At 45.4% G+C, this 26,235-nt stretch overlaps 2 protein-coding genes and 1 pseudogene across 2 annotated transcripts; 2 read left to right on the top strand and 1 right to left on the bottom strand.

The window, feature by feature from the left end:
* Positions 1-2,792: 2,792 nt before the first annotated feature.
* On the bottom strand, positions 2,793-4,432 carry LOC140221680 (uncharacterized; annotated as a pseudogene).
* Positions 4,433-11,726: 7,294 nt separating this feature from the next.
* LOC117857515 (phenylalanine ammonia-lyase) lies at positions 11,727-14,260 on the top strand. The gene has a single exon (XM_034740251.2). The coding sequence runs from the start codon at positions 11,887-11,889 to the stop codon at positions 14,026-14,028; it is 2,142 nt and encodes a 713-aa protein (XP_034596142.1). The 5' UTR covers positions 11,727-11,886; the 3' UTR covers positions 14,029-14,260.
* A 7,340-nt stretch (positions 14,261-21,600) lies between these two features.
* On the top strand, positions 21,601-24,063 carry LOC117857065 (phenylalanine ammonia-lyase). Its single transcript, XM_034739585.2, has one exon. The coding sequence runs from the start codon at positions 21,762-21,764 to the stop codon at positions 23,901-23,903; it is 2,142 nt and encodes a 713-aa protein (XP_034595476.1). The 5' UTR covers positions 21,601-21,761; the 3' UTR covers positions 23,904-24,063.
* The last annotated feature ends 2,172 nt before the right edge of the window (positions 24,064-26,235 follow it).

The raw sequence follows: 26,235 nt of genomic DNA, 5'->3' as shown, positions 1-26,235 counted from the left end.
TGAGTTCTTTTGTGCCTTGCGCGTAGCGCAACGCCTTCTTTACCATTTTCCAGTGTTCTATACCTGGATTACTTTGATATCTACCGAGAACCCCGGTGACAAAAGCTAAGTCAGGGCGGGTGCACACTTGGGCATACTGTAAGCTTCCGACAGCTGAAGCATATGGAACCGCTTTCATTTGATCGATCTCGTACTGGTTCCTGGGACATTGAAAATTCCCAAAACTGTCGCCCTTGACTATAGGAGCAGGTGTGGCCTTACTCGCATGCATATTGTACTTCTTTAGAACCTTTTCTAAATATGCCTTTTGCGATAACCCTAGGACCCCATTCAATCTATCTCGGTGAATTTCTATGCCCAAAACATATGTTGCTTCACCAAGATCCTTCATATCGAAGTTTGAGGACAAGAACTTCTTTGTCTCTTGCAGTAGACTGATATCACTGCTTGCAAGCAAAATATCATCCACATACAGGATTAGGAAAATGTATTTCCCATTTTTGAACTTTGCATAGACACAATTGTCCTCTATATTCTCTTGAAACCCAAATTTCTTTATTATATCATTAAACTTTAGATACCACTGTCTAGAGGCTTGCTTTAATCCGTAAATGGATTTCTTTAGACGACATCCCATATTCTCTTTGTCTTCCATGACAAAACCCTTTGGTTGTTTCATGTAGACGTTTTCTTCTAAATCCCCATTTAGAAATGCCGTCTTTACATCCATCTGATGTAACTCTAAATCAAAATGTGCAACTAGTGCCATTATGATTCTGAAGGAGTCTTTACATGAGACAGGAGAAAAAGTCTCATTATAATCTATTCCTTCTCTTTGTGTAAAACCTTTTGCCACAAGTCTCGCCTTATACCTTTCTATGTTCCCTTTGGAGTCACGTTTAGTCTTGTAGACCCATTTACAGCCTACTGTTTTGGCTCCTTTAGGAATCTCCTCAAGTTCCCAAACATTGTTGGAACTCATCGATTTCATCTCATCTTCCATGGCCTCTAGCCACTTCGATGAGTGAACACTTTTCATGGCTTCTTCATATGAAGTGGGATCACCTTCTATATGAACTTCTTCTGTATTATAAACTTTATAACAATCAGGGATGGCTGATTTTCTGACCCTTTGAGACCTTCTAGGCCCCTCACTTTCAGGCACATTCTGTGCCTCTGCTTGTGGCACACTGTTCAGAGGTGGCTGCTGCAACTCTTCCTCGTGTGCAATGATGGGTTCAGTTGGCTCCTGAAGGACAGGTTCCAAAACTTCACTCATCGTTTCCACGGGTGGAATCACAGCAGGTGCCTGCACCACAATATCAGGGACTGTAGCAGGTGCTTGCACCACGACCTCAGGAACTATTGGTGCGGGAATAATAGGTAGTGAGAAGTATGGTTCCTGAATCATCGGATTAGGTGCACACACCCGCTTCTCCTCAAGGTCAATTTCTCGAGCTACCATGCTCCCCCTCACCATCTCATCCTCTAAGAAAATCGCCTGTCTCGTTTCTACAAACTTTGTGAATCTGTCTGGACAGTAGAAACGAAAACCCTTTGATTTTTCCGGATAGCCAATGAAGTGGCAACTTACTGTTTTGGGATCTAGTTTCCCGATGTTTGGGTTAAACACTTTGGCCTCAGCTGGACTCCCCCACACACGTAAATGGTTTAGTGAGGGTACTCTTCCTGTCCATAGTTCGTACGGTGTTTTGGGCACCGACTTACTTGGTACTCTATTAAGAATGTGAATGGCGGTCTTCAGCGCCTCTATCCACAGTCCCAATGGTAAGGTGGAATAGCTCATCATGCTGCGCACCATATCCATCAGTGTACAGTTACGCCTTTCAGCTACTCCATTTTGCTGAGGTTCGCCCGGCATTGAATACTGGGCTACTATGCCATTTTCCTGCAAAAACCTAGCAAAAGGTCCAGGAACTTGGCCGAATGGGGTATGCCGACCATAGTACTCCCCCCCACGGTCGGATCTTACTATTTTGATTCTTTTGTTATGCTGATTTTCAACTTCAGCTTTAAATATCTTAAATTTATCCAACGCTTCTAATCTTTCTTTGATTGGATAAATATAACCATAACGGGAGTAATCATCTGTGAATGTTATGAACAAGTCATAGCCATCCACACTTTTCACAGGAAAAGGTCCACAAATATCAGTGTGGATTATCTCTAAAACTCCTGTGCTACGCTTAGCGCCTTTTTTAATTTGCTTTACAAATTTTCCTTTAATGCAATCAACGCATTGTTCTAAGTCTGAGAACTCTAATTGAGGAAGAATTTCATTCTTAACTAGTCTTTATATTCTCCCCCTCGAAATATGGCCTAAACGACAGTGCCATAATTTCGACGATATTTCATGAGTTCTCTTTCTTTTCTTTGTTTCTTTCTCTGACGAGGATACATTCATATTCACATCACACACAGAATTAACTTTTTCACGCAATGATAATAAATACAACTCATTGTGAAGGATGGCAACACCAACACATGCATTATCGAACCAAATGGCACACTTTCCATTACCAAAATGACATTCATAACCATCATGGTCCAAACGTGAAATACTTATTAAGTTTCTGTGTAATGAGGGAACATAAAGCACATCTTTAAGTACAAGCATGAAACCATCAACTAGCTCTAAAGAGACATCGCCAACAGCTTCAACTTCTGCTTGGACTCCATTTGCGACTTCAACGCATCTTTCGCTTCTTTGCGTAGTCCTCATCGAACGGAATCCCTGTAAAGAATTTGCAACATGAACAGTTGCACCTGAGTCAATCCACCAAGTAGATTTCGAATACTGTGTATACAAGGATTCATTTACAATAGAAATAATATTCTCACCTCTTTTTGCCATTATTGACTTTAACCAGTCGGGGCAGTCTTTCTTGAAGTGCCCCTTTTTCTTGCAGTGTAGACATTGATCTTTGTCTACTGTGAGAGGCTTTTGGTGATTCTGTTGCATAGGAGCTTTTCCACGTGCCTTGAAAGAGGGGTTAGCAATCTTTTTTCTGTTATCCTTCACATAGTGTAATGAGCCACCATGTGAGGATCTAAGTCTGTCCTCTTACTGCACGCACATGGCTATCATTTTCTCCATGTCCCACTGTTCTGGCTGCATGTTATAATTGACAACAAAAGTGTCAAACTCTTTAGGCAGAGAAGCAAAAACCAAATGCATAATGTGCCCAGGCTTGAGCTCAAGATCCATAGGCTTCAGCTGTGCTGCCAAGTTATACATCCTCATGATGTGGTCTCTTATGCCAGTCCCTCCGCCATTGTACCTCTCTGTGGCCAGCTGCTTGAACAGCTGGGTAGCATATATCTTTGAGGAACCAGTGAACTGATTCCTTATCTTGTCGAGGTACTCTGAAACGGAGTCACACTATGCGATCGAGCCCAAAATGGCAGGCTCAATCGTATTCTTTACCAAAGCCATACATTTCTTGTTGGCAGTGGTCCACTGTTTGTTTTCAAGGGTGTATGCCAACTCCAGTGGAGCATAGTCCCTTTCCTTTTGCTGCCATGCAGCATCATCATCACCATCAGCCCTCACTGGCTTCTGCGGAGCTTGTGGCTGCGGTGTGGTCAGCACCCAGTCAACTTCTCCACAAACGAAGGAGAACTCAATCTTCTTCCTCCATTCTGTATAGTTGTTGCCTTTGAGAATGGGTATCTCTTTGAGACACGCCATTAAGTTGAATGATCCTGAAATTTACAATCCATAAGTGAGATCATAACGACAATTGCATGATTTATTTCCAACGTTGGTCAAAAAAATAAAACATACAACTGTTGATGCAATTTAAAACTATATCACCGTTGGGCAGAAATAGAAATAAAAGCATCAAAATAACTTTTTAAATCATGATACAGTTATTAACAACGTTGGTCAGAAAATAACAGCACCATGATCTAATTAACTTTATCATGCTCTCACAAAATTTAATTATCTCGTTGGTTCAAATTAAATTTAAATAGAGCAATAAATATGACTTTTGCAGCGGAAACTGTGAAATAAATCTATTTTCAGAAGCAAAACACTGTACAAACTTTATTAATCTCTAATACTAATTATCCCGTTGGTTCAAATTAGATTAGAGACTAAAACTATGCAAAAAACATCAAATTAGATTAGAGACTAAAACTATGCAAAAAACATCAATTAAATGCTTCTGGAAATAGAAAAAACAAAAAAAACAGAAGTTACTGTGCAAAACGCGAAAACCGGCCCACGCGCGAAAACGGCCCACAACCCGTTCCCGCGCGCGGCCCACTCGCCCGACGCCGGCGGCCTGCCAAACGCGGCCCACGAAGGCGGCCCGCTAAACCAGCTCGGCACCGGCCTCTCGCGCGGCGCGCGCCCGCAGGCCGCAACCTGGGCCTGGGCCGCGAAAGCGGCCTGCCGCCACATCCCGCCTGGGCCGAAAGTGGCCCGGACGATCATGACCGTCCGTCCAGATCCGACGGCCAGGCGCCATTTACGGCGGAACAAAAACCGGCCGTCGGCCGGCTCCCTGAAACCCTAGGCCATTTCCTTCTTTCCCCCGCGCGCTCTCGCCGCGGCAGCCGCGGCGGCGGGGCTGTCTCTCCCGCGCCCGGCGATGGCCGGCGGCGGCGGTGGAGGGATAGCCCCGCCGGCGCACGGCCGCGGCAGCCCCCTCCTCCCCCTTTTGCTAGCCTCCCCCCTTCCTCCCTCCAAACCTCGAAGAACTCGAGATCCAGAGGGCCATGGCGACCATGGAGAGGGGCCGGCGCCACCGCGGATCCCCTCGCCGGCGCGCGCGTCCACCCGAGGGTTGGGCGCGCCGCCGTCGAGCGGTCCTGTGGTGGTGCTTTTGCGCCCCCCCGAGCCCCGAGCGGATGCGCCGGTGGTTCGGGTGGAGTTGTTCCCCGGCGAGCCCGAGGCTCAGCCGGCCTTTGCCACTCGCCGGCGATGGCCGGCGGCGGTGAAAGCGACAGCAGGTAAGTGTTCCCGCGTCCCCCTTTCTTTAGATCTAGGGTTAGGGTTAGGGTTTCGAATTTCTGTTTCTTTTCTATCTTCTTCTTTTTCTCGATCTGATTCTTTTCCCGATCTAGAGTAGCTTCTAGGAGGTGTCTGATACCATTGTTAGGTCCTAGCCTAGGATCACTAGAGCACATCTAGTCGGGTTCGAGAGAGACATGAGGGGGCAAGGAGTTCCTGGTGAGTGCCTAGTGTGAGAGTGAGAGAATTGGGGTACCTTCACCCCTAGAGGTGGGAGCAGCAGAGCTGCTGGCCATCGCGGGTTCTGTTGACGGAGTCTGCGCAAGGCAGCGACGCGCAGTGCCGACTCCGGTCGGCGGTGAGGTGGCGGTGGTGCTTCCCGCCGCTACTGCGCAACCTAGATCGGTAGGTGTGTGTCGGTGGGGGCGGCAGGCTACGGCGAACCTCGTGAGCCGAGCCGGGTCCCCCACCCTGTTTATATAGCGCAGCGCGACAGGGGCCCACCACCCATTGATAGGGTGAGCGCCCCCGATCAGGGCGCAGATCAAGGTCCTGATTGGCCTTTGGGCTAATCGGGAAAGAGATCAATCTAACAGCCCCTTCACGTGAGGCCACGACGCGGCCAAGTCTCCGCCCAATCTGGCGAGCTGAGGCCATGAAAAAAGACCTCGCATGCATGATGCATCTACGCATATACCTGGACTGGTTACATGGATATACATTTTTATCGATCCATCATCCATCTATGCATGGTCCTATTATGCACACGAAGGTGACACGAACTAGTTTGGGACCAGCATTTATGTATGGTCTTGTGGCTGGTGCAAGGGCACGGCACTCATTCTTGGTGTCCTAGCAAGTGATGGTGGGAGGCAGTGTGAGTTTGAGGAAAATGCAGCGTCGGGGCTCCTTACCACATCATACATGTGAAGTGCTAAGGCATGCAACGTATGCTAAGTTGTTGAGGAAGCTGGGGTGTATGGCTCCTATCTCTGCCGCCACTAGCTCCCGGTGTTAGGTACCCAACGAACTACTGTGTAGCGATCGTCTTCAAGGGGAGCTAGGGAAGCTAGTGTAGCCTGGCAGAGATAGCGATCCTGCAGGTGACTGATGAGGCGAGAGGCGTACGTTGAGCCATGTCAACGAACTGCCAGGTTGGATTTTATCTCCTGGCCATTAGCAGGGAGCCACATCACAAACTTCGCCAGCTAGCCAGCATGGCTACGCATCATTCGTCGTGCGCATGCAGCATGTAAGCTTCAATCTTACTATCACTAATTGGAGGCTCCTTTTGGAGCTTCGAGGTGAAACCACCTAAGATCTGAGACGAACACTCTAAAAAAGAGAGAAATTCTAAATTTTTTTTTTAAAAAAGCAAAATATCATGATCTAGTTAACGTATCACTTTATTTCAATTAACTTGTTTTTTATTTGAAGTAACTAATTTTTGCTTTTTCAAATATTTTTTTGGAAGTAACTAATTCTGTATTATATTACGTAGGAAGTAACTTACCATATATTCAGTGACACAAGACAAGAAGTAACTAGTTCTGAATTTTTATTTCGTAGGATGTAACACATGTTGATATTGTCATCTTTATGCAAGCATATTCAACATATGCTTATAGCACAACGCAGTTCTATGTGTTACATTACTGTGTTCATATTGTCAATAGAGCCAACATGAATTCTTTTGTCAATAGCTTTTATTCTTTTCATCTGGCTCTCCATTTTTTAACTGTGTAGAAGATGTAACTCATTGCTTTTACATGTATCATATGTCTGCACATTATCAAAGCAACTCATAATTTTTTACTGTGATTTTGTTCATTTTGCGTTATTATTTTAGTCCATATCAGCAATTGCCCCTGATCCTCAACATTCAGGAAGTAACTAGGCATGCATTTCAACCATATCCGAAGTAACTTTACATTAGTTTGAATGTTGCAGAAAGTAACTAAGTATTGCTGTAGATTATATATCATTAGCCTTTTATGTTTTTTGAATCTTTACATGCACCTTCATATGTTTTTTAGTGACAGAGTCAATAAGAAGGAAACCACTCTTTTTAGCTAACACTATGAAGTCTTCCCACAAAAGAGATGGCACACTCCAATGCTAAGATGAAGGCCTAGCTCAGACCCAACGCCACCAGGATAAAAATGCAAAGCGAGGGCCGAGGGGACATCCACTATTGGAGATGTTCATCAAAGTAAAAGGATAACATGAATCTCAAAGTTTGTTGTGTGTTATCACTTAGTAGTTTCCCTATTTGCTAACACTATGAAGTCTTTTTGCTGCTTTTTTTCTCATTGCTGCACTGTATTCTTTTTGTTTCATGTTAGCAAAACAATAATCGCGGGTCCCCAATGACACCTGTCAAGATATACCCAGACATGACGGTGCTGGTTTTGGTGGCCTGCTCAATTGCCGTTGTTCTCAAGTATTTCCATATTTGTTCTAGTGGCTATTGGAGTGTTATGACCTTGAGTACAGAGTTGGTGTTACCTGGAATAGGAAGCATACCTATCACAGAGGCAATTGTCCACAGGGTCATGGGCGTTCCAATGGGTACTGCCATCATCAAGCTAGTGTAAGATTGATGCTGCTGCTAGCTCCTTCATGATTGGAGGATTTGGACATTCGAAAGGGTAGTCAACCAAAGATTTCATGCCAGTCGGAGTTGCAAGGAAAGTACCTCAGGAACTGGACTCTAATTACTCTCTGCTCGGTTATCACTCCTACCTTTAGCTTTTAAGTGTTAAATAAATTCACCTCAACTTTTTATTTCCTTCAGTTTAGTTACTGAATGAACTCTAAATATTTTAAAACTCTAATTAGACTACATCACAAGATATATATTTATTTTATTTTAACTATATTCATTCCTTCAATCATTATACAATTGACCTTATTCAATTTTGAATTAGGCTATAGATATGACTAAGACGTGACTTTCTATTCTGCTAACAAAGACCATGTGATCCTGCATATCTTTATATTTGTTTAATTTCTAAATATGCTACCTGGCACATGCCCATCACGTGAGGTGTTGTTTAGATGTCAAGTAATGATTTCTTCTAGGTTAAGCTACTTTGGCAGAAATTTCAATACCGAGTAGATGCACGGCCAGACGAAGCTTATGTTTACACCGATCTACCATCTCATTACAAATTATACACACACCTTTTTTCTCGAACCACACAGGAGAACTGCGCGTCATTTTATTAAGGTAGAAATAAAAGTACACGAGTCTAAAAAGACCCAACCCGAGTACACTTACAAAAAACCCAAAACTCATGGTCACACCACGGAATAGCAAAATAGACGACTAGCAGCCTTCAAAGCTTAAGCTCCAAGAGGCAGCGACCTGGACAACCTGGACATGAGTTTCTGGAGCTTGGAGGCTCCCGCCATGCACCAGAGGCCACCCTCCGTGCTCACAGAACTGACAACCTTCAAAATGTTTGGTCTCAAATTGTCAAACACACAATCATTACGGTGTTTCCAAACTTCCCAAGCTATCAGGATAATCAAGGAATTGAAACCCTTTCGCACTTCCTTAGGAACAGAAGAAATTATTCTTCTCCACCAGCTTGGGAAGTGACTCACTGATGGGTCTGGTATCGTTCTTCTCCACCATCTTGGGAAGTAACTCAATGGGTTCTGGTGTCAAATTCAACAGGCCTAACTGTTGAAAAATCAAGGCCCAAACTTGGCGAGTGAAGATGCAGCCAACCAACAAAAGGGATAGGACTTCGGATGGGCAAGTCCCCTTTTCACCAACCGATCAGCCGTCCAAACCTAGTTAAGAAACACCAGCCAGATGAAGAACTTGCAACGCAGGGGAGCCCAGCTTTTCCAAATTCTTCTCCACGGACCAAACTTGAGGTACAAAGAAGGCTGCATAGGCCGACTTACTGCTATAAGAGTCTGTATGTGTCAATTTCCATTTGTACTGATCTGGCACCTCCTGTTGTAGAACAAGGCTATCCACCATATCCCAAATATGAAGATATTCAAACAAAACATCAACTGTAAGCGCACCTTTTATGTCACCAACCCATCTTCTGTTTTGGATCACTTGGGCCACAGTCCGTCGCTTGGCTGTTCTTTTTTGACTGTTTTGAATAGGTTGGGAGCTATCACAACCATAGTGTGGCCATCCAGCCACCTATCTGTCCAGAACAAAATTTTCTCCCCATTTCTAACTATGGCATCCACTGCTACATCAAACAAAGCTTGGGCCTTGTGAGGGACTGAAATAAAAAGTTGTCTCCTGAACATGCATGCTTGTTCATAGATGTGTCTATCCACTAACATGTGTCTCTCTATGAAGGGATACAAACAAATTGATCACTAATGTAATCTTAATTCTAACATCCATCCATTTGTGCATGCACAATATTATATACTATGATGTACTTCAAAGAACACATGGTTTCTAGCTCATTCATCTTTAATTCACTCACAGATCAAGTATTTCATGTTCTTGCAAAATATGTCTAATTTGGTGGCAAAGTAGATAGTGTATTGCGTGATCGAGAAGCTTCTCGACTTAATCAAACTTTGTTGCACGGATGTTTCTAGCTATTATTAGACTAATCTACAATGTGTAGTATTATAGTGTTATTTCTTAGACATCATAAATTGTGGATTTCTAACATTTGGATTTACAACTTAGTTATATCCATTAGCCTAATTCAAAATTGAATAAGGTTAATTGTATAATGATGGATGGAATGAATATAGTTAAAGTGAAATAAATATATTTATGATGTGGTCTTATTAAGTAATTAAACTGAAAAAAAATAAAAAGTCGAAGTGAATTTATTTAACACTTACAAGCTGTCCTAAGAGTTAGAGACGGATTAAAATATGTAGTTAACCATTTAACTAGAGCCCTAAGCGGTACATAGGGTAATACATAGCCTACTTTGAAATTAAAATTTTTAAATTTTTTAAAATATGTAGCATTTAACCTTATTCATGTTAAGACATGCCGAGTTTCGTCACACTCATTGGCGTGATAAGAGGAGTCTATGTCATCTCCCAGCTAGCATGGCAAGCTTATCACACCAATACAAGTGGCATGACAACATTACCCTGTCGCGCCATGCAGACCGGCGCGACTAAAAGGGTCATGAGAATTAAATATTTATTTGAAGAGGTTATTTTTAAAATATTATTTAAAAAGGGTTAAAGTTAAAAAATCGGTGGTCAGGAGATCATTTTCCTTTGGTTGCATGAACACATGGTACTCCAGCCCGTAAAAGTGACTGAAAAAGGCCAAATGTTTTTTGCACTGTCTTGATATGTTCCACCTATTTTCTCCTATAATAGATTTATGACTTCCAATCAATTTTTATCATTTTTATATGATATTAGGAATGCACTTTAGCAAGATAAATCTACACCATGCACTGCATATGCAAAGTGCTAACAGTCTGATTCACATGCTAAATATAAAAAGAGAAGGGGAAATTTTTTTTATGCGAGCCCTGCTCCACGATGCCTACTTCCACGTCCATTTTCTTTTCTCAGTGCTTGTCCGTGCGTCACTTCTCCAAATCGGAGTTGCTAATTGGAACTCCGGTGATCCGTACGTAGCCTGCATGTGCCTAACAAGCTGACTAAGAAAGCACGCAGGCGATGAACAGCACAGCACGCTTGATATTTTTCTGTTACTAAGGAGCCAGTGGCCAATGTGTCATGGCATACTTAACACGTGGAAGGAAAAACAGTGCGAGGGTTAGGTGATACCCGTCCCAATTATCAGAACCTGTATGGTTAATTTCCTTCTTTAATCAAAAGTGTAGATGATTTCAAAGGTTTTGAGAACAAAGGTCTTTGACTGAGTTGACTCCCTCTTTAAATTCGTACTAAGTAGTTTTTTTAGGGATAAATTCGGGGAGTGACTTTTATTGCGGTCATTGAGCTACATCCCGTCAACCCCACTGTATGTATGAGTCTGAACGTAAAACATAGCATTTGAACATTGCTCCAATTGTGAAAGCTGAAGTGATAATGGTCTGGCAAGTGGAATCCTCTCGTCTATTAATCACATAATCATTTATGTCGAGAGGCCCTAACGACCAGCTGAAAAGGTAGACGTTTCACTAACATCCGAAAAGTTCGAATTAGCTGCGGTTCTTTGATAATACTAGCATTCTAAAGAAACAAATTAATTTTGCTTTCGTAAAAGAGCAAGCATGACAAAACAGATCACAAGATGATTATCAGCAAAGAAGTAACAAAATAGGACATAAAATTCCATATTTCCTACAAGCATCCATTAGATTTTGATCAGCAAATAATGCTTCCACTGAAACCATGGGCAGCACTGTTCATCAGACCAACTCACCAAAGTGCAGCAGCCAACAACGGCAGGTCCAAAGCAAAAGCATACAGCAAGAGACGAGATCGCAAACGCAAGCACGCAGCCCATTCTCAGAGCCAGAACGTTCAACCAATGCCAAGCAATGCGCATGCGTCCCGGCGGCCGCTTCTTCACCAACTCTTCGGCGGACTTGGGGGGTCTTGACGAGGACCAACCACACCCCGGCGACCAAGCTTCCTGCTCCAGCGGCCACCACGAACTTTCCACGCCGCTGCCTGGCTTCGCAAGATCAACACATGTTTGTGTTCTCGGCCAAATAATTCGCGCACTGTTTTGGTCGTCTTGGACCAGTCTCCACACTCCACACCGCCTTCTCGGGAGAGCCTATTTAAACATCGCCACTCCCACCTGTTATCTTCAGGAAGAGCAGCACTACCAAATCCTAGCGCAACACTAGCTCTCCTGTGGACAGCTTCCCAAGAATCCAGTAACATCCATTACCTCCCTGACAGGAACTCCTTAGCTTCTCTGTGCTCTTCCAGTTCTCTGTGCTAGCATAGCAATGGCGTGCGAGAAGAGCAACGTTGCTGCCAACGGCGACGGCCTGTGCATGGCGACGCCGCGCGCCGACCCGCTTAACTGGGGGAAGGCCGCGGAGGAGCTCATGGGCAGCCACCTCGACGAGGTGAAGAGGATGGTGGCGGATTACCGCCAGCCGTTGGTGAAGATCGAGGGCGCGAGCCTCAATATCGCGCAGGTGGCCGCCGTAGCCAACGGCGCCGGCGAGGCCCGGGTCGAGCTCGACGAGTCGGCTCGCGAGCGCGTCAAGGCCAGCAGCGACTGGGTCATGAACAGCATGATGAACGGCACCGACAGCTACGGCGTCACCACCGGCTTCGGCGCCACCTCGCACCGCCGCACCAAGGAGGGCGGCGCGCTCCAGAGGGAGCTCATCCGGTTCCTCAACGCCGGCGCCTTCGGCACCGGCACTGACGGCCACGTCCTGCCGGCCGAGGCGACGCGCGCAGCCATGCTCGTGCGCATCAACACCCTGCTCCAGGGGTACTCCGGCATCCGCTTCGAGATCCTCGAGGCGATTGTCAAGCTGCTCAACGCCAACGTCACGCCGTGCCTGCCGCTCCGGGGCACAGTCACCGCGTCCGGCGACCTCGTCCCGCTGTCCTACATCGCCGGCCTCGTCACCGGCCGCGAGAACTCTGTGGCAGTGGCCCCAGATGGAACCAAGGTGAACGCTGCAGAGGCGTTCAAGATTGCCGGCATCCAGGGCGGCTTCTTCGAGTTGCAGCCGAAGGAAGGCCTCGCCATGGTCAACGGCACGGCCGTGGGCTCTGGTCTTGCATCGACCGTGCTCTTCGAGGCGAACGTTCTTGCTGTTCTTGCCGAGGTCCTCTCCGCGGTGTTCTGCGAGGTCATGAACGGCAAGCCTGAGTACACCGACCACCTGACCCACAAGCTGAAGCACCACCCGGGACAGATCGAGGCCGCTGCCATCATGGAGCACATCTTGGAGGGCAGCTCTTACATGAAGCTTGCCAAGAAGCTCGGCGAGCTCGACCCGTTGATGAAGCCGAAGCAGGACAGGTACGCGCTCCGCACGTCGCCGCAGTGGCTTGGTCCCCAAATTGAGGTCATCCGTGCCGCGACCAAGTCCATTGAGCGAGAGATTAACTCCGTCAACGACAACCCGCTCATCGACGTCGCCCGCAGCAAGGCGCTTCACGGTGGCAACTTCCAGGGCACGCCCATCGGCGTGTCCATGGACAACACCCGCCTCGCCATCGCCGCCATCGGCAAGCTCATGTTTGCTCAGTTCTCAGAGCTCGTCAACGACTACTACAACAACGGCCTGCCATCCAACTTGTCCGGCGGCCGCAACCCGAGCTTGGACTACGGGTTCAAGGGCGCCGAGATCGCCATGGCATCGTACTGCTCCGAGCTGCAGTTCCTGGGCAACCCGGTGACCAACCACGTCCAGAGCGCGGAGCAGCACAACCAGGACGTGAACTCCCTCGGACTCATCTCCTCTAGGAAGACGGCCGAGGCCATCGAGATCCTGAAGCTCATGACCTCGACGTTCTTGATCGCGCTGTGCCAGGCCGTCGACCTGCGCCACATCGAGGAGAACGTCAAGAGCGCCGTCAAGAGCTGCGTGATGACGGTGGCGAAGAAGACCCTGAGCACCAACTCCACCGGTGGCCTCCACGTCGCCCGCTTCTGCGAGAAGGACCTGCTCCAGGAGATCGAGCGCGAGGCAGTGTTCGCCTACGCCGACGACCCGTGCAGCGCCAACTACCCGCTCATGAAGAAGCTGCGCAATGTGCTCGTGGAGCGCGCCCTCGCCAACGGCACGGCCGAGTTCAACGCGGAGACATCCGTGTTCGCCAAGGTCGCCCAGTTCGAGGAGGAGCTGCGCGCGGCGCTGCCCAAGGCGGTGGAGGCCGCACGGGCGGCCGTCGAGAACGGCACGGCGGCGATACCCATCAGGATCACCGAGTGCCGCTCGTACCCGCTCTACCGGTTCGTTCGCGAGGAGCTCGGAGCGGTGTACCTGACCGGCGAGAAGACGCGTTCTCCCGGCGAGGAACTGAACAAGGTGCTCGTTGCCATCAACCAGGGAAAGCACATCGACCCGCTGCTCGAGTGCCTCAAGGAGTGGAACGGCGAGCCCCTGCCCATCTGCTGAGCAGAGAACAGATAGGGAGAAGAACATAGCCGCTCTTGCTGACGACATTTTTTTTTCCGTTTTTACATGTTCGTTGTTATGCTAAAAGGGTTGTTCGTTGGACAGCTTCAATGCCTAACCTGCATTAAGCATGGCTTGTGGCAGTTGAAAAGAGTTTTGCTGCAACTGTTTTCGTGGATAAATTTAGATTGCAAGTTAATTAAAATCGATTATCTTTGTGCTTTATAATTTATTCGTATTCTATGATAGAACGCAGATACATAATTTCTTATCTTTTTATCTGATTACGATATATTTATTCGTTTATGATAGATTTTAGTTGATAGTTACTCTTTAGTCTATATCTGTTCATATCACCATTTCATAGTTTTTCTGTTTGAGCTAAAAAAAAAGTCTTCGAAGTTATTGAAACCTTAACTTGAGCTATATGTTTGATGTGGAAATCATTGTGTTCATTGCTTCATTCAAACATTCATATACGGTCTGGTAGCCATGATCAACGTCATGTATACCTTGAGTTAATTTTTCTATATATCAATATTGGCAGTGGTGTGAATGATAAAGCATATACACATAGCATTTTGGGATAATGGTTAATAATTTCATAGTTAGATAATTAAAATACATATTTTGGGTTACTTTAAGCTTTTTTTTATAATGGCACTTGAGATATGTCAGATTATTTTAGGAGCTTCTAACAAGCAGTCACATGCTAGGAGGGTCATCAGCCAACGCTCAATCTCTGGCAGCCTAGAAAGTTTCTTATCTTTACAACTATTTTCATCAATTAATAATTTTTTTCAACAATTTCTTAGGATGACTTTTCAGATTAATTTGTTGGCACAACTTTCACCAGAATGTTGTTAGGAGAGTTTCTCACATAACTTATACACATGACTTCTCTAGACAACTTACAAAGACAACTTCTCTATATTACATTTTTTTCAACATAAGTTTAAGGGAATGCTGTCATGTGAACTTCTTGGTTGAAGGTTTCTATTTTTGGAAGCTTTTCTAAACAACTTATATACATCAGTTTTCATTGTCTAACTTCTCTAAGAAAGACTTATTCAAAAAAAATTCTAAAGCAACTCGTTCAACTAAGTTTTGTGTAAAACTTTTTGAGAACAAATCATTCAAGTTAGTTTTGTGCAAAAATTGCTCAGAACAGCTCGATCTTCTAATGTTTTTACAAAAAAATATTAGAATAAATTTACATGTAGATTTCATCCATAAAAAATAGAAAAGGAAGAGAGAGGAAAAAATAGAAAAACAACCATCGCACGCCAGCAACCTAGCCGGCGCATGAAGGTTAAACTAGATTATTTGATACAATGTTTATTCCCTTTCTTGTTCTTTGATAGGTTTTGCTGCTGAATCTAGCATCAAAGAAATCTAGAATAACCCTACTTGTATTGATTCATGTCATATGCAATATGCAACTATGAGTTATAATAAGTGATATCAACAGAACCTACAAATGTGAAGATGCCATCAACTGCACGGACTAAAGTTTAGTCCCTGTCACATCGAATGTTTAGATACTAATTAGGAGTATTAAACATAGACTAATTACAAAACCAATTGCACAGATGGAGGCTAATTCACGAGACAAATCTATTAAGCCTAATTAATTGTCAAATCATGGACTAATTAGACTTAATAGATTTGTCTCGCGAATTAGCCTCCATCTGTGCAATTGATTTTATAATTAGCTCATATTTAGTCCTCCTAATTAGTATCTAAACATTCGATGTAACAGGGATTAAACTTCAGTCCGTGGAACCAAACACCCCTAAAGCATTTAAACGATGTTGGTACCTTGATTCATGTGCTTCAGCATCAGATGGTCTAAGCGAGCTAATGTCCACCCTATCAGACAGACTAAGCCCCCGACATGCTACAATTACAAGGCATCATATGGGGGGTTAGCATCTACAGAACTAAGCTTTGATAGCCGCTGATAGACGATCTTCATCGAAGTTGTGCGCCTTATTTAGGTCTTCCTTCTACCTGTCCACAATTCCACGAATTCCCTCCATAATCAGCATGGCCGCTCGCATCAATGGTGGGTTGTCCAAGGAGAGTCCTGCGAGGATAAAGATGGAAAGGATTCTCAAACTTTACGGGTGTTTGGATACGAGGTGCTAAACTTTAATAGGATCACATTGAATGCTCGGATGCTAATTAGGAGGACTAAATATGAGCTAATTACAAAACTAATTGCACAGATGGAGTCTAATTCACCAGATAAATCTATTAAGGCTAATTAATCCATCATTAGCAAATGGTTACTGTAGTACCACATTGTTAAATCATGGACTAATTAGTCTTAATAGATTCGTCTTGTGAATTAGACTCCATCTGTGCAATTAGTTTTGTAATTAAACTATATTTAATACTCCTAATTAGTATCAAATATCCGATGTGACAGGTGCTAAAGTTTAGCACGGGGTATCAAACACCCCTCGTAAAGTATCAACAATTTCAAGAGAAAGGGTACAAGTCCTCCGTCCGCTCACTGTTATTTTCCTAGAAGAGGGTCCCACGTAATAAAACATGTGGTAAATATGGTTGACAATCTCGTCTGAAGTCTAAAGGCCTGTTTGATACAGGTTCATAAACACCACGTAATAAAACATGTGGTAAATATGGTTGACAATCTCGTCTGAAGTCTAAAGGCCTGTTTGATACAGGAACATAAACTTTAATTTTAGTGCCGGTTACATCGGATATTTGGATACTAATTAGGAGTATTAAATATAGTCTAATTACAAAACTAATTACACAGATGGAGTCTAATTCGCGAGACGAATCTATTAAGGCTAATTAGTCCATGATTTGACAATGTGGTGCTACAGTAACCATTTGCTAATGATGGATTAATTAGGCTTAATAGATTCGTCTCGCGAATTAGTATAGGGGTTCTGCAGTTACTTTTATAATTAGCTCATGTTTAGTCCTCCTAATTAGCATCCGAACATTCGATGTGACCCCTCCTAAAATTTAGTACCTCGCCTCCAAACACCCCCGGAGTAAAAATTAAAAACCCTTCACATGTAGCAGAGAACGCGTGAGTTAGATGTTAGAATCTTAGCTAGGAATTTTCTTCCAGGTTCTTTATGGGTAGAAATGCAAAAAAAAAAAACCTCCCCACTGTTTACATGTTACACTGACACGACTTCACTGGGAGAAAGTGACAAAAAGTCTAGAAGGGTACTCGAGTATAGTTTTGCAGGAGAACCCGGAGATCAAGATATGTTTCTAACTTAGGGTGTTGAGATATATTCCTGACTAAGGAAGTAGAGGTACACTTCCGACAAAGATGTCGCGGTACAATACTAACAAGAAGGAATATCAATACCGATCTTCAAATTTTGTGAGAACCCACATCCCAACAACCTACGAGTATGAACGTAAAACTGAGCATTTCTACATTGGTCCAATCGTCAAAGTTGAACCAACTATGATCTGTGGAGTGGAGCTCTCTTTCTACCAACCACAGAACCTTTTTAACCCTGAAAAGGTGGATTTTCTTACAAATTTGAAAAGTTTGAGTTAGCTGTGTGGTTTATATAGAGAAATATTCTTTTATGTCCCAACATTTTCCTAGAAAAAGATTGCACTTAGAGAACGGAGGACAAGTACGACAAACTATGATGATTATGAGTGGCGTAGTAACAAACCAAAGCTCTTTATTCCCCCATGCATTGCTTTGATCAGTAAACATTGGATCCTCATAAAGCATGGACATACCAAATTGCATCACTACGATCCCATTGTAGCACACCACCACCAAAGCAAACGACGACGGTACGCAGATGATGGAGAAAGGAAATCGGACGGCCCCGACTCCGTACTGGCAGACGGACGATGAAGAAGCGGGAGGCCACAAGAAATTTGTCCCTCTCTTTCTTTTTTTATTTGTATAGAGATATCAATACCAATCCTCAATGTTTGTGTTTGTGAGAAACCACATCCCAACAACCCATGGGTATGAACATAAAGATGAGCATTTCTACATTGGTCCAATTGTAAAGTTCAACCGCTATGATCTGTGAAGTGGAACTCTCTTTCCTACCGACCATACAATCATTCTACCCAGAAAAAGGTAGAAAAAGTTTCTTAAAAACTGAAAAGTTTGAGTTAGCTGTGTGGGCTATACAGAGTAAAGTATTTTTTATATCTCAACTAGTAAAGTGCACGTGCGGCACCACGTGTTTTCAGAAAAAAATATTTAGTAAAAATAACACAATTTTATTTCATCCACTTTAGGAAGCTTAATTTGAAAAAGGTCATCTAAATAGAAAGTATAAGGTTCATTTAATGGCTTTTCAAAGGCTTGTGTATTAGTTTTTTAAAACGAATTATAACTTCCATTAAGCAAGAACCGATCCAGGCATATCACCAGTTACTGATTCGTATATAAACTCCATGGCTTTGTTCAATACCATCTCAAAATTAGAGTATCTATTGCCACAAAACCCCAACGCTATTCATCTCCTTGGGAGAAAAAAAGCTGCATCAATATTGATCTGTTATGTTCCCTCATCCAGTGGACTCCATTTAGTTTGGGTCTAAGTCTGTTTTCTCTCGATCTCGATGACACTTCAGTTTTCCAAATTCTAGTAGGTGATATGTTATTGAGGAACTCCACAAATTCTCTCCCCAATATTGCTTTATTTCTTGCCGATCACCATCTCTAAAGGAAGATACTTACTTTCAGTTGCAGATCCCACCAGGTCACGGAGCACATGTTAATATTCAGTTAATGCCAAGATAGTGTCTGAAACAGAACTACATTTCCCAGATCTTGAAATCTTCAAATTTCTCTATGTATTAGCTCTGCATTATTTGCTTATCAGCTACAACGATGACTTCCAAACCTGAAACAAAAAGTTGTAGTATCTGAATCACCAAGCCAATCCACATCACCACATGGAAAAAATTTCTCGTACAAGCCTCATGCAAGTCTCTACATGGCTATACGCTCATGCATCGCTAAGCTAGTTGTTCAAATACCACACAAAGTAGCAATCAGTTGGCAAGTATTTTTTTAATGCAATTTCATAGTAGTATGAATCTGGAAGTGCTTCGCAACAAATAATCACTATATTTATTTATTTTCTTTGCCTCAACTGTGTTGCAGAATAATCATCTAGAATAATGCATGTCCTAACTTTACTGGAGAAACAGAAAAATAGACTGACATGATCTTACCAGATTGACAATTCACATAGTCTCAAAGAAGTATTACAGTACATCATGCATGTAAAACCAATTGCAAGGTTATACTTACTCTGGTGTGGGCATGCACCGAGCATATAAAGAGGAGCTGCAATAAAACCTATAATAAATCAAACAAGGAGAGCCTGGCTATGGTTGTGAGAAAAGGTTCACCGACGAGGAGGCTGATGTGCCTGCAACCTTCAGGAAGTATAATCAAGAACATAGGAAGGACAACCAATCGCACCAATACAATTACATTGTACAAGCTCATAAATGAATTATCAAGTCATTGGTCAATTACAGCAGGTATAGAAATATATAAGGAAAAATATTTATAAGGACTATTCTGATGTAAAGTATTATCATAGTTTGCCAAACCACAGTCATATATATTTCTGTAGGAGTATATAGCCTAATTCTTCTATATCCCTTTTAGGTAAAATCGTGAAACGAAAGGGGAACTTTCAGATGCTCACATGCGTTTAACTGAAAAAAAACAAATTGTTGATTATTTACTGTTGGAAAACGCAAACAAGGGTGTGGACGCATGTAGTGTGTCTTGTTATCAGCAGAGCTGTGATACTCAAAATTTAGCTCACCGCGTTTTGGAAAAAATATACAAATTTTCAGAGAAGGAAAACAAAAAATAGGAATGGTGGCTCAACTTTCCTCTCCTTGCAAGACGAGAGGGATGAGATCATGAGACTTCATCGATCTAATGGTGGTTTGTTACACTAATCATTTGTGGTAGTGAGGAGAGACAAAATATTATTTGGGTGTCAAACTAAGCATGTGCTCATCAGAGGAACTGGTACCGATCTTTTCATGATTTTGTCCATGCCGCCTCATACACACGACACGAGCTCATCATAGCAACCATGAACACCGCAGCCAGAAGCCAGCCACGATCATAGAAAGTTAGCATGGCGATGGCCAATGGCGTTAAAAAGGTGCTGAAAATAAAAAACATTCGAATTGTAAACTCTAGAAAGGCTAAACAAAAGGACATCAATTAGTTAAATTAGTTAATATTGATCAATTACTTAAATTTACTTTTAGTCTTAGAGTATTGTTACGAAAATAGCGTGGAGGGCCTGACCTTGCCTTCAATTTATTGTGATGTCGGCCTGCTCTTTGCCGATGTGCCGGCAAGGTGAACTTGGAGGCATCTGTGTGCGTTGGGGTAGGATTGGCAAGCCGGATGTGGAGGTCTATGTTTTGGAGGCGTCAATCGGCAATGGCTGCCAATTATCACCAAATACGGCTTGGAGGCGCACAGCAATGGCTGCCCAAAAGGAAAAGGAGATGTCGTTCTCGATGTGATTCAAGTAGAAGAAAACAATATGTTCTCGACGTGATTCAAGTAGAAGAAAACAATATTATGACATGATTCACCACCCAGAAGGAAAAGGAAACAACGTGACAGGATCTCAAGCAAAAGGAAACAACGTGAATCCTTTTCTAGTCATGGTAATTAACATGCATAGATGTGGAGCGTAGGACGATCTTGCGGAGGAAAATTCATGAACGAAAAATTTGGATGCAAAATTAGGGGGTCGGATGACCATGTAAGCACCACCAAACATGGCAAGCGAAGGGGGTACACAAGTGGGTAGAATCTTTTACGGTGAAAAAAGAAATGGCAAAAAAATGGCAAAAAGGCAGAAGCATTTTAGAAAGTGTTGTTTTCACCCCGCCTCAAAACTTTGGTACCCCTCCAGACCTGTCAAATGGATTCTCTGTGAGGGGTACAGGGGTGTAACACGGAGTGAAAAGTGTTTTCAATTGTTTTGGATCTTTATAATATAGATATGCTTTTTTTAAAATGTTGCACGTAAAGAAGGAGCATGGTAAAAAAATCGTAAGAGATGATCATGAGTAATAAGAATATAGCACCAAACGGTATATAGTTCTTTCCCAAAGCATTGCTTTAATTTGATCAGCAAATAAACCTGGATCTTCGTAAAGCATGGATTTATCAAAGTGCATCCTTTATAGCATCACCACCAAAGCAAAAGCATGCGGCTAGAAGAGAACATAAAGACAGCCTACAATATAGCGAGCGTGCTCAGCCGAAGCCAAGCAATGCGCATGCGTCCCGGCGGCCGCTTCTTCACCAACTCTTCGGGGGACTTGGGGGTCTTGACGAGGACCAACCACACCCCGGCGACCAAGCTTCCTGCTCCAGCGGCCACCACGAACTTTCCACGCCGCTGCCTGGCTTCGCAAGACCAACACATGTTTGTGTTCTCGGCCAAATAATTCGCGCACTGTCTTGGTCGTCATGGACCAGTCTCCACACTCCACACCGCCTTCTCAGGAGAGCCTATTTAAACATCGCCACTCCCACCTGTTATCTTCAGGAAGAGCAGCACTACCAAATCCTAGCGCAACACTAGCTCTCCTGTGGACAGCTTCCCAAGAATCCAGTAACATCCATTACCTCCCTGACAGGAACTCCTTAGCTTCTCTGTGCTCTTCCAGTTCTCTGTGCTAGCATAGCAATGGCGTGCGAGAAGAGCAACGTTGCTGCCAACGGCGACGGCCTGTGCATGGCGACGCCGCGCGCCGACCCGCTTAACTGGGGGAAGGCCGCGGAGGAGCTCATGGGCAGCCACCTCGACGAGGTGAAGAGGATGGTGGCGGATTACCGCCAGCCGTTGGTGAAGATCGAGGGCGCGAGCCTCAATATCGCGCAGGTGGCCGCCGTAGCCAACGGCGCCGGCGAGGCCCGGGTCGAGCTCGACGAGTCGGCTCGCGAGCGCGTCAAGGCCAGCAGCGACTGGGTCATGAACAGCATGATGAACGGCACCGACAGCTACGGCGTCACCACCGGCTTCGGCGCCACCTCCCACCGCCGCACCAAGGAGGGCGGCGCGCTCCAGCGGGAGCTCATCCGGTTCCTCAACGCCGGCGCCTTTGGCACCGGCACCGACGGCCACGTCCTGCCGGCCGAGGCAACGCGTGCGGCCATGCTCGTGCGCATCAACACCCTGCTCCAGGGGTACTCCGGCATCCGCTTCGAGATCCTCGAGGCGATTGTCAAGCTGCTCAACGCCAACGTCACGCCGTGCCTGCCGCTCCGGGGCACAGTCACCGCGTCCGGCGACCTCGTCCCGCTGTCCTACATCGCCGGCCTCGTCACCGGCCGCGAGAACTCTGTGGCAGTGGCCCCAGATGGCACCAAGGTGAACGCTGCGGAGGCGTTCAAGATTGCCGGTATCCAGGGCGGCTTCTTCGAGTTGCAGCCGAAGGAAGGCCTCGCCATGGTCAACGGCACGGCCGTGGGCTCTGGTCTTGCATCGACCGTGCTCTTCGAGGCGAACGTTCTTGCTGTTCTTGCCGAGGTCCTCTCCGCGGTGTTCTGCGAGGTCATGAACGGCAAGCCTGAGTACACCGACCACCTGACCCACAAGCTGAAGCACCACCCGGGACAGATCGAGGCCGCTGCCATCATGGAGCACATCTTGGAGGGCAGCTCCTACATGAAGCTTGCCAAGAAGCTCGGCGAGCTCGACCCGTTGATGAAGCCGAAGCAGGACAGGTACGCGCTCCGCACGTCGCCGCAGTGGCTTGGCCCCCAAATTGAGGTCATCCGTGCCGCGACCAAGTCCATTGAGCGAGAGATTAACTCCGTCAACGACAACCCGCTCATCGACGTCGCCCGCAGCAAGGCGCTTCACGGTGGCAACTTCCAGGGCACGCCCATCGGCGTGTCCATGGACAACACCCGCCTCGCCATCGCCGCCATCGGCAAGCTCATGTTTGCTCAGTTCTCAGAGCTCGTCAACGACTACTACAACAACGGCTTGCCATCCAACTTGTCCGGCGGCCGCAACCCGAGCTTGGACTACGGGTTCAAGGGCGCCGAGATCGCCATGGCATCGTACTGCTCCGAGCTGCAGTTCCTGGGCAACCCGGTGACCAACCACGTCCAGAGCGCGGAGCAGCACAACCAGGACGTGAACTCCCTCGGACTCATCTCCTCTAGGAAGACGGCCGAGGCCATCGAGATCCTGAAGCTCATGACCTCGACGTTCTTGATCGCGCTGTGCCAGGCCGTCGACCTGCGCCACATCGAGGAGAACGTCAAGAGCGCCGTCAAGAGCTGCGTGATGACGGTGGCGAAGAAGACCCTGAGCACCAACTCCACCGGTGGCCTCCACGTCGCCCGCTTCTGCGAGAAGGACCTGCTCCAGGAGATCGAGCGCGAGGCAGTGTTCGCCTACGCCGACGACCCGTGCAGCGCCAACTACCCGCTCATGAAGAAGCTGCGCAATGTGCTCGTGGAGCGCGCCCTCGCCAACGGCACGGCCGAGTTCAACGCGGAGACATCCGTGTTCGCCAAGGTCGCCCAGTTCGAGGAGGAGCTGCGCGCGGCGCTGCCCAAGGCGGTGGAGGCCGCACGGGCGGCCGTCGAGAACGGCACGGCGGCGATACCCATCAGGATCACCGAGTGCCGCTCGTACCCGCTCTACCGGTTCGTTCGCGAGGAGCTCGGAGCGGTGTACCTGACCGGCGAGAAGACGCGTTCTCCCGGCGAGGAACTGAACAAGGTGCTCGTTGCCATCAACCAGGGAAAGCACATCGACCCGCTGCTCGAGTGCCTCAAGGAGTGGAACGGCGAGCCCCTGCCCATCTGCTGAACAGAGAAAACAGAGCAGAATAAAAAAAAGGGTTCAACTGTTCAAAGCCTGTGTTTTTTCTTTTTGCGTGAGTAGCAAAGGCTAATGATTGGTTAGGTGATTATAACAATTTTTATATTTATGTTATCTTTTTCAAAAGAAACTCAAATTTCATTTTTCATGTGTCAATGTGTCCATTGCATTCCCATCTTGGCGGATTGCCTACAACCGAATGAGAAAGATGTTTGTTTTCCCCCTTTTATAGAGGCAGACATGTTTGTTTACTTGGATGCATACCTTGTAGGAACAGTGGCTATATGCCACGGCACAAACTGGGCTTTAGTTGTTCATCTTAATCTCTTTCTTTTGGAGTGTTGGTTTGTAAGTGGTGAGCAAGTGGTCGCATCAGTCCTGGAAATCTAGTAAGCAAGCTTGAATAAGGTTAGGCATCTACGTACTGTACTTCACCATATTTCTATTTCTCTCTTGTACCAAACACTGGGTATTTCCAGTTTTATGAAAAGAAAATGGATGTTGAGCGTCGTCTGGAAAAAAGATAGGCTCAGCATGATCCAAATATACAATCTTGGTTTCACAAACTTTGCCGGACAAACATATATAGGAGATAGTACAAAGGGTGGATAATAACATTTTATTTGTGGAGAAATTCTCAAGACAATTTTCAAAGAACTTTTTTAGGGGAATTTCTCAAGCAAACTTCGTAAACCTTTTTTTTTAACGGACGGCAAAAAGTTTGCTGAATTTTTATTAGAAGGAAAGCGAACAAAGATCATAAACAGAAACGGAAAAAATAAAGAAAACATTAAAAATGACCGTACAAAAGCCACTGTCTACTGAAAAAACTGACTGCTGAAATAGCACAACTCTTTACGGAAAAATCGTCGAGGGAGGGGGACCCCAGCTTGTGTGGTCAAATGGAATTGTTGGGTATCTTCATTGATTAGGTAGTCTATATCGTCAACTGCTCTGGCTTCCTAGTTAAACGTCCGTCTGTTGCGCTCCTTCCAAATATTCCACCAAAAGTAAATCATGAGACCGTTGAGTATTGCTCAGTTTTGTTTGTCGATTAAGGCCCTGCATTTCTTCCACCATCTATGGAGTGAGGATGTTGCATTGGTTGGCGGCAAGTGCTGCAAATTAAGCTACACCCTGAGGCGGTCCCAGACTGCTGCGGTATAAAAACAGTCTTTACAGAGATGTGTAGGCGTTTCAGGCTCAACGTTGCACAACTTGCACTAATGGTCGTTAGGCCAGCCTCATCTTGCCAAATTATCGAATATTAGAATCTTTCCATGTAGTAAAATCTAGGCAAAGATCCGGCATTTAGGTTACATCTTTGCTTTCTAGATCGGTGTAATACTCCACTTTTTCATGCGACCTTGGAATTGGATACGATAAGCACTCTTTGTCGTATATTCCCCGTCACTTATCCATTGCCAAAAAATCTCATCCTCTGCCTCAAGGTTGTTGTGCCATAGGTGGATTTCCTCCCATAAACGCACGTATTCCCTAATCTCCTCCCCTGAAGTGAGCGGTTGGATTTGCTCAATCCAGTAGTTGTCTTGTAGGGCTCTGTGCACTGAGAAGTTTCTCCTTTTGGATGATGGAATAGGAGGGGTGCCAGATTTCTTGGTGGGTGTCCGTTGAGCCATGTCGAGTGCCAAAAATTTGCCTTTTTTTCCATTGCCCACTGTCACTATCGTTGAAGCGTAGAATAGGTCCATGTCATTTTTGTCGCACGGAATTTCCATTCCTACCCATGGCCGGTCATTGTGCTTCCACTTGAACCAACACCATCGCATTCGGAGAGCTGTTGCAAGGCGCTCAAGGTCTAGAATCCCTAATCCTCCTAACTCCTTTGGTGTGCACACCGTTGGCCAGTTGACTAAACAGTGCCCTTTGTTAACAGTTTTCGGTTCCTCCCCTTTCCATAAGAAACTTCGTCTTAGGCAGTCGATTTGCTTGATAAGACATTTTTGCGCTAGGAATACCATGTGGTATATTGGTTGTGACGTTAGCGTGCTTTTTGCTAATGTCTCTCGACCGGCTGATGATAACATCTTCCCTTTCCAGCTCGGGAGTCAACTACCGACCTTGTCGATGAGGGGCTGGACGTCCACCCTTCTTAGCTTGCGAGTGTGGAGAGGTAAACCTAGGAATTTGCCGGGGAATGATGATAGCTTCCCAGGGAAGTCCACTAAGGCATCCATGATGAGTTAATCTTTGCAGCGAATGGGGAAGATCTCTATTTTATCCATGTTGACCTTGAGGCTGGAGCATTGGCCAAAAACCTGCAGTAGTTGGCCGAGGTGGTGCAATTCCATTTTGTCTG

Source organism: Setaria viridis, chromosome 1, assembly GCF_005286985.2.
Source record: "Setaria viridis chromosome 1, Setaria_viridis_v4.0, whole genome shotgun sequence".
NCBI lineage: Eukaryota > Viridiplantae > Streptophyta > Magnoliopsida > Poales > Poaceae > Setaria > Setaria viridis.
This window is presented reverse-complemented; position numbering and strand designations above follow the sequence as displayed.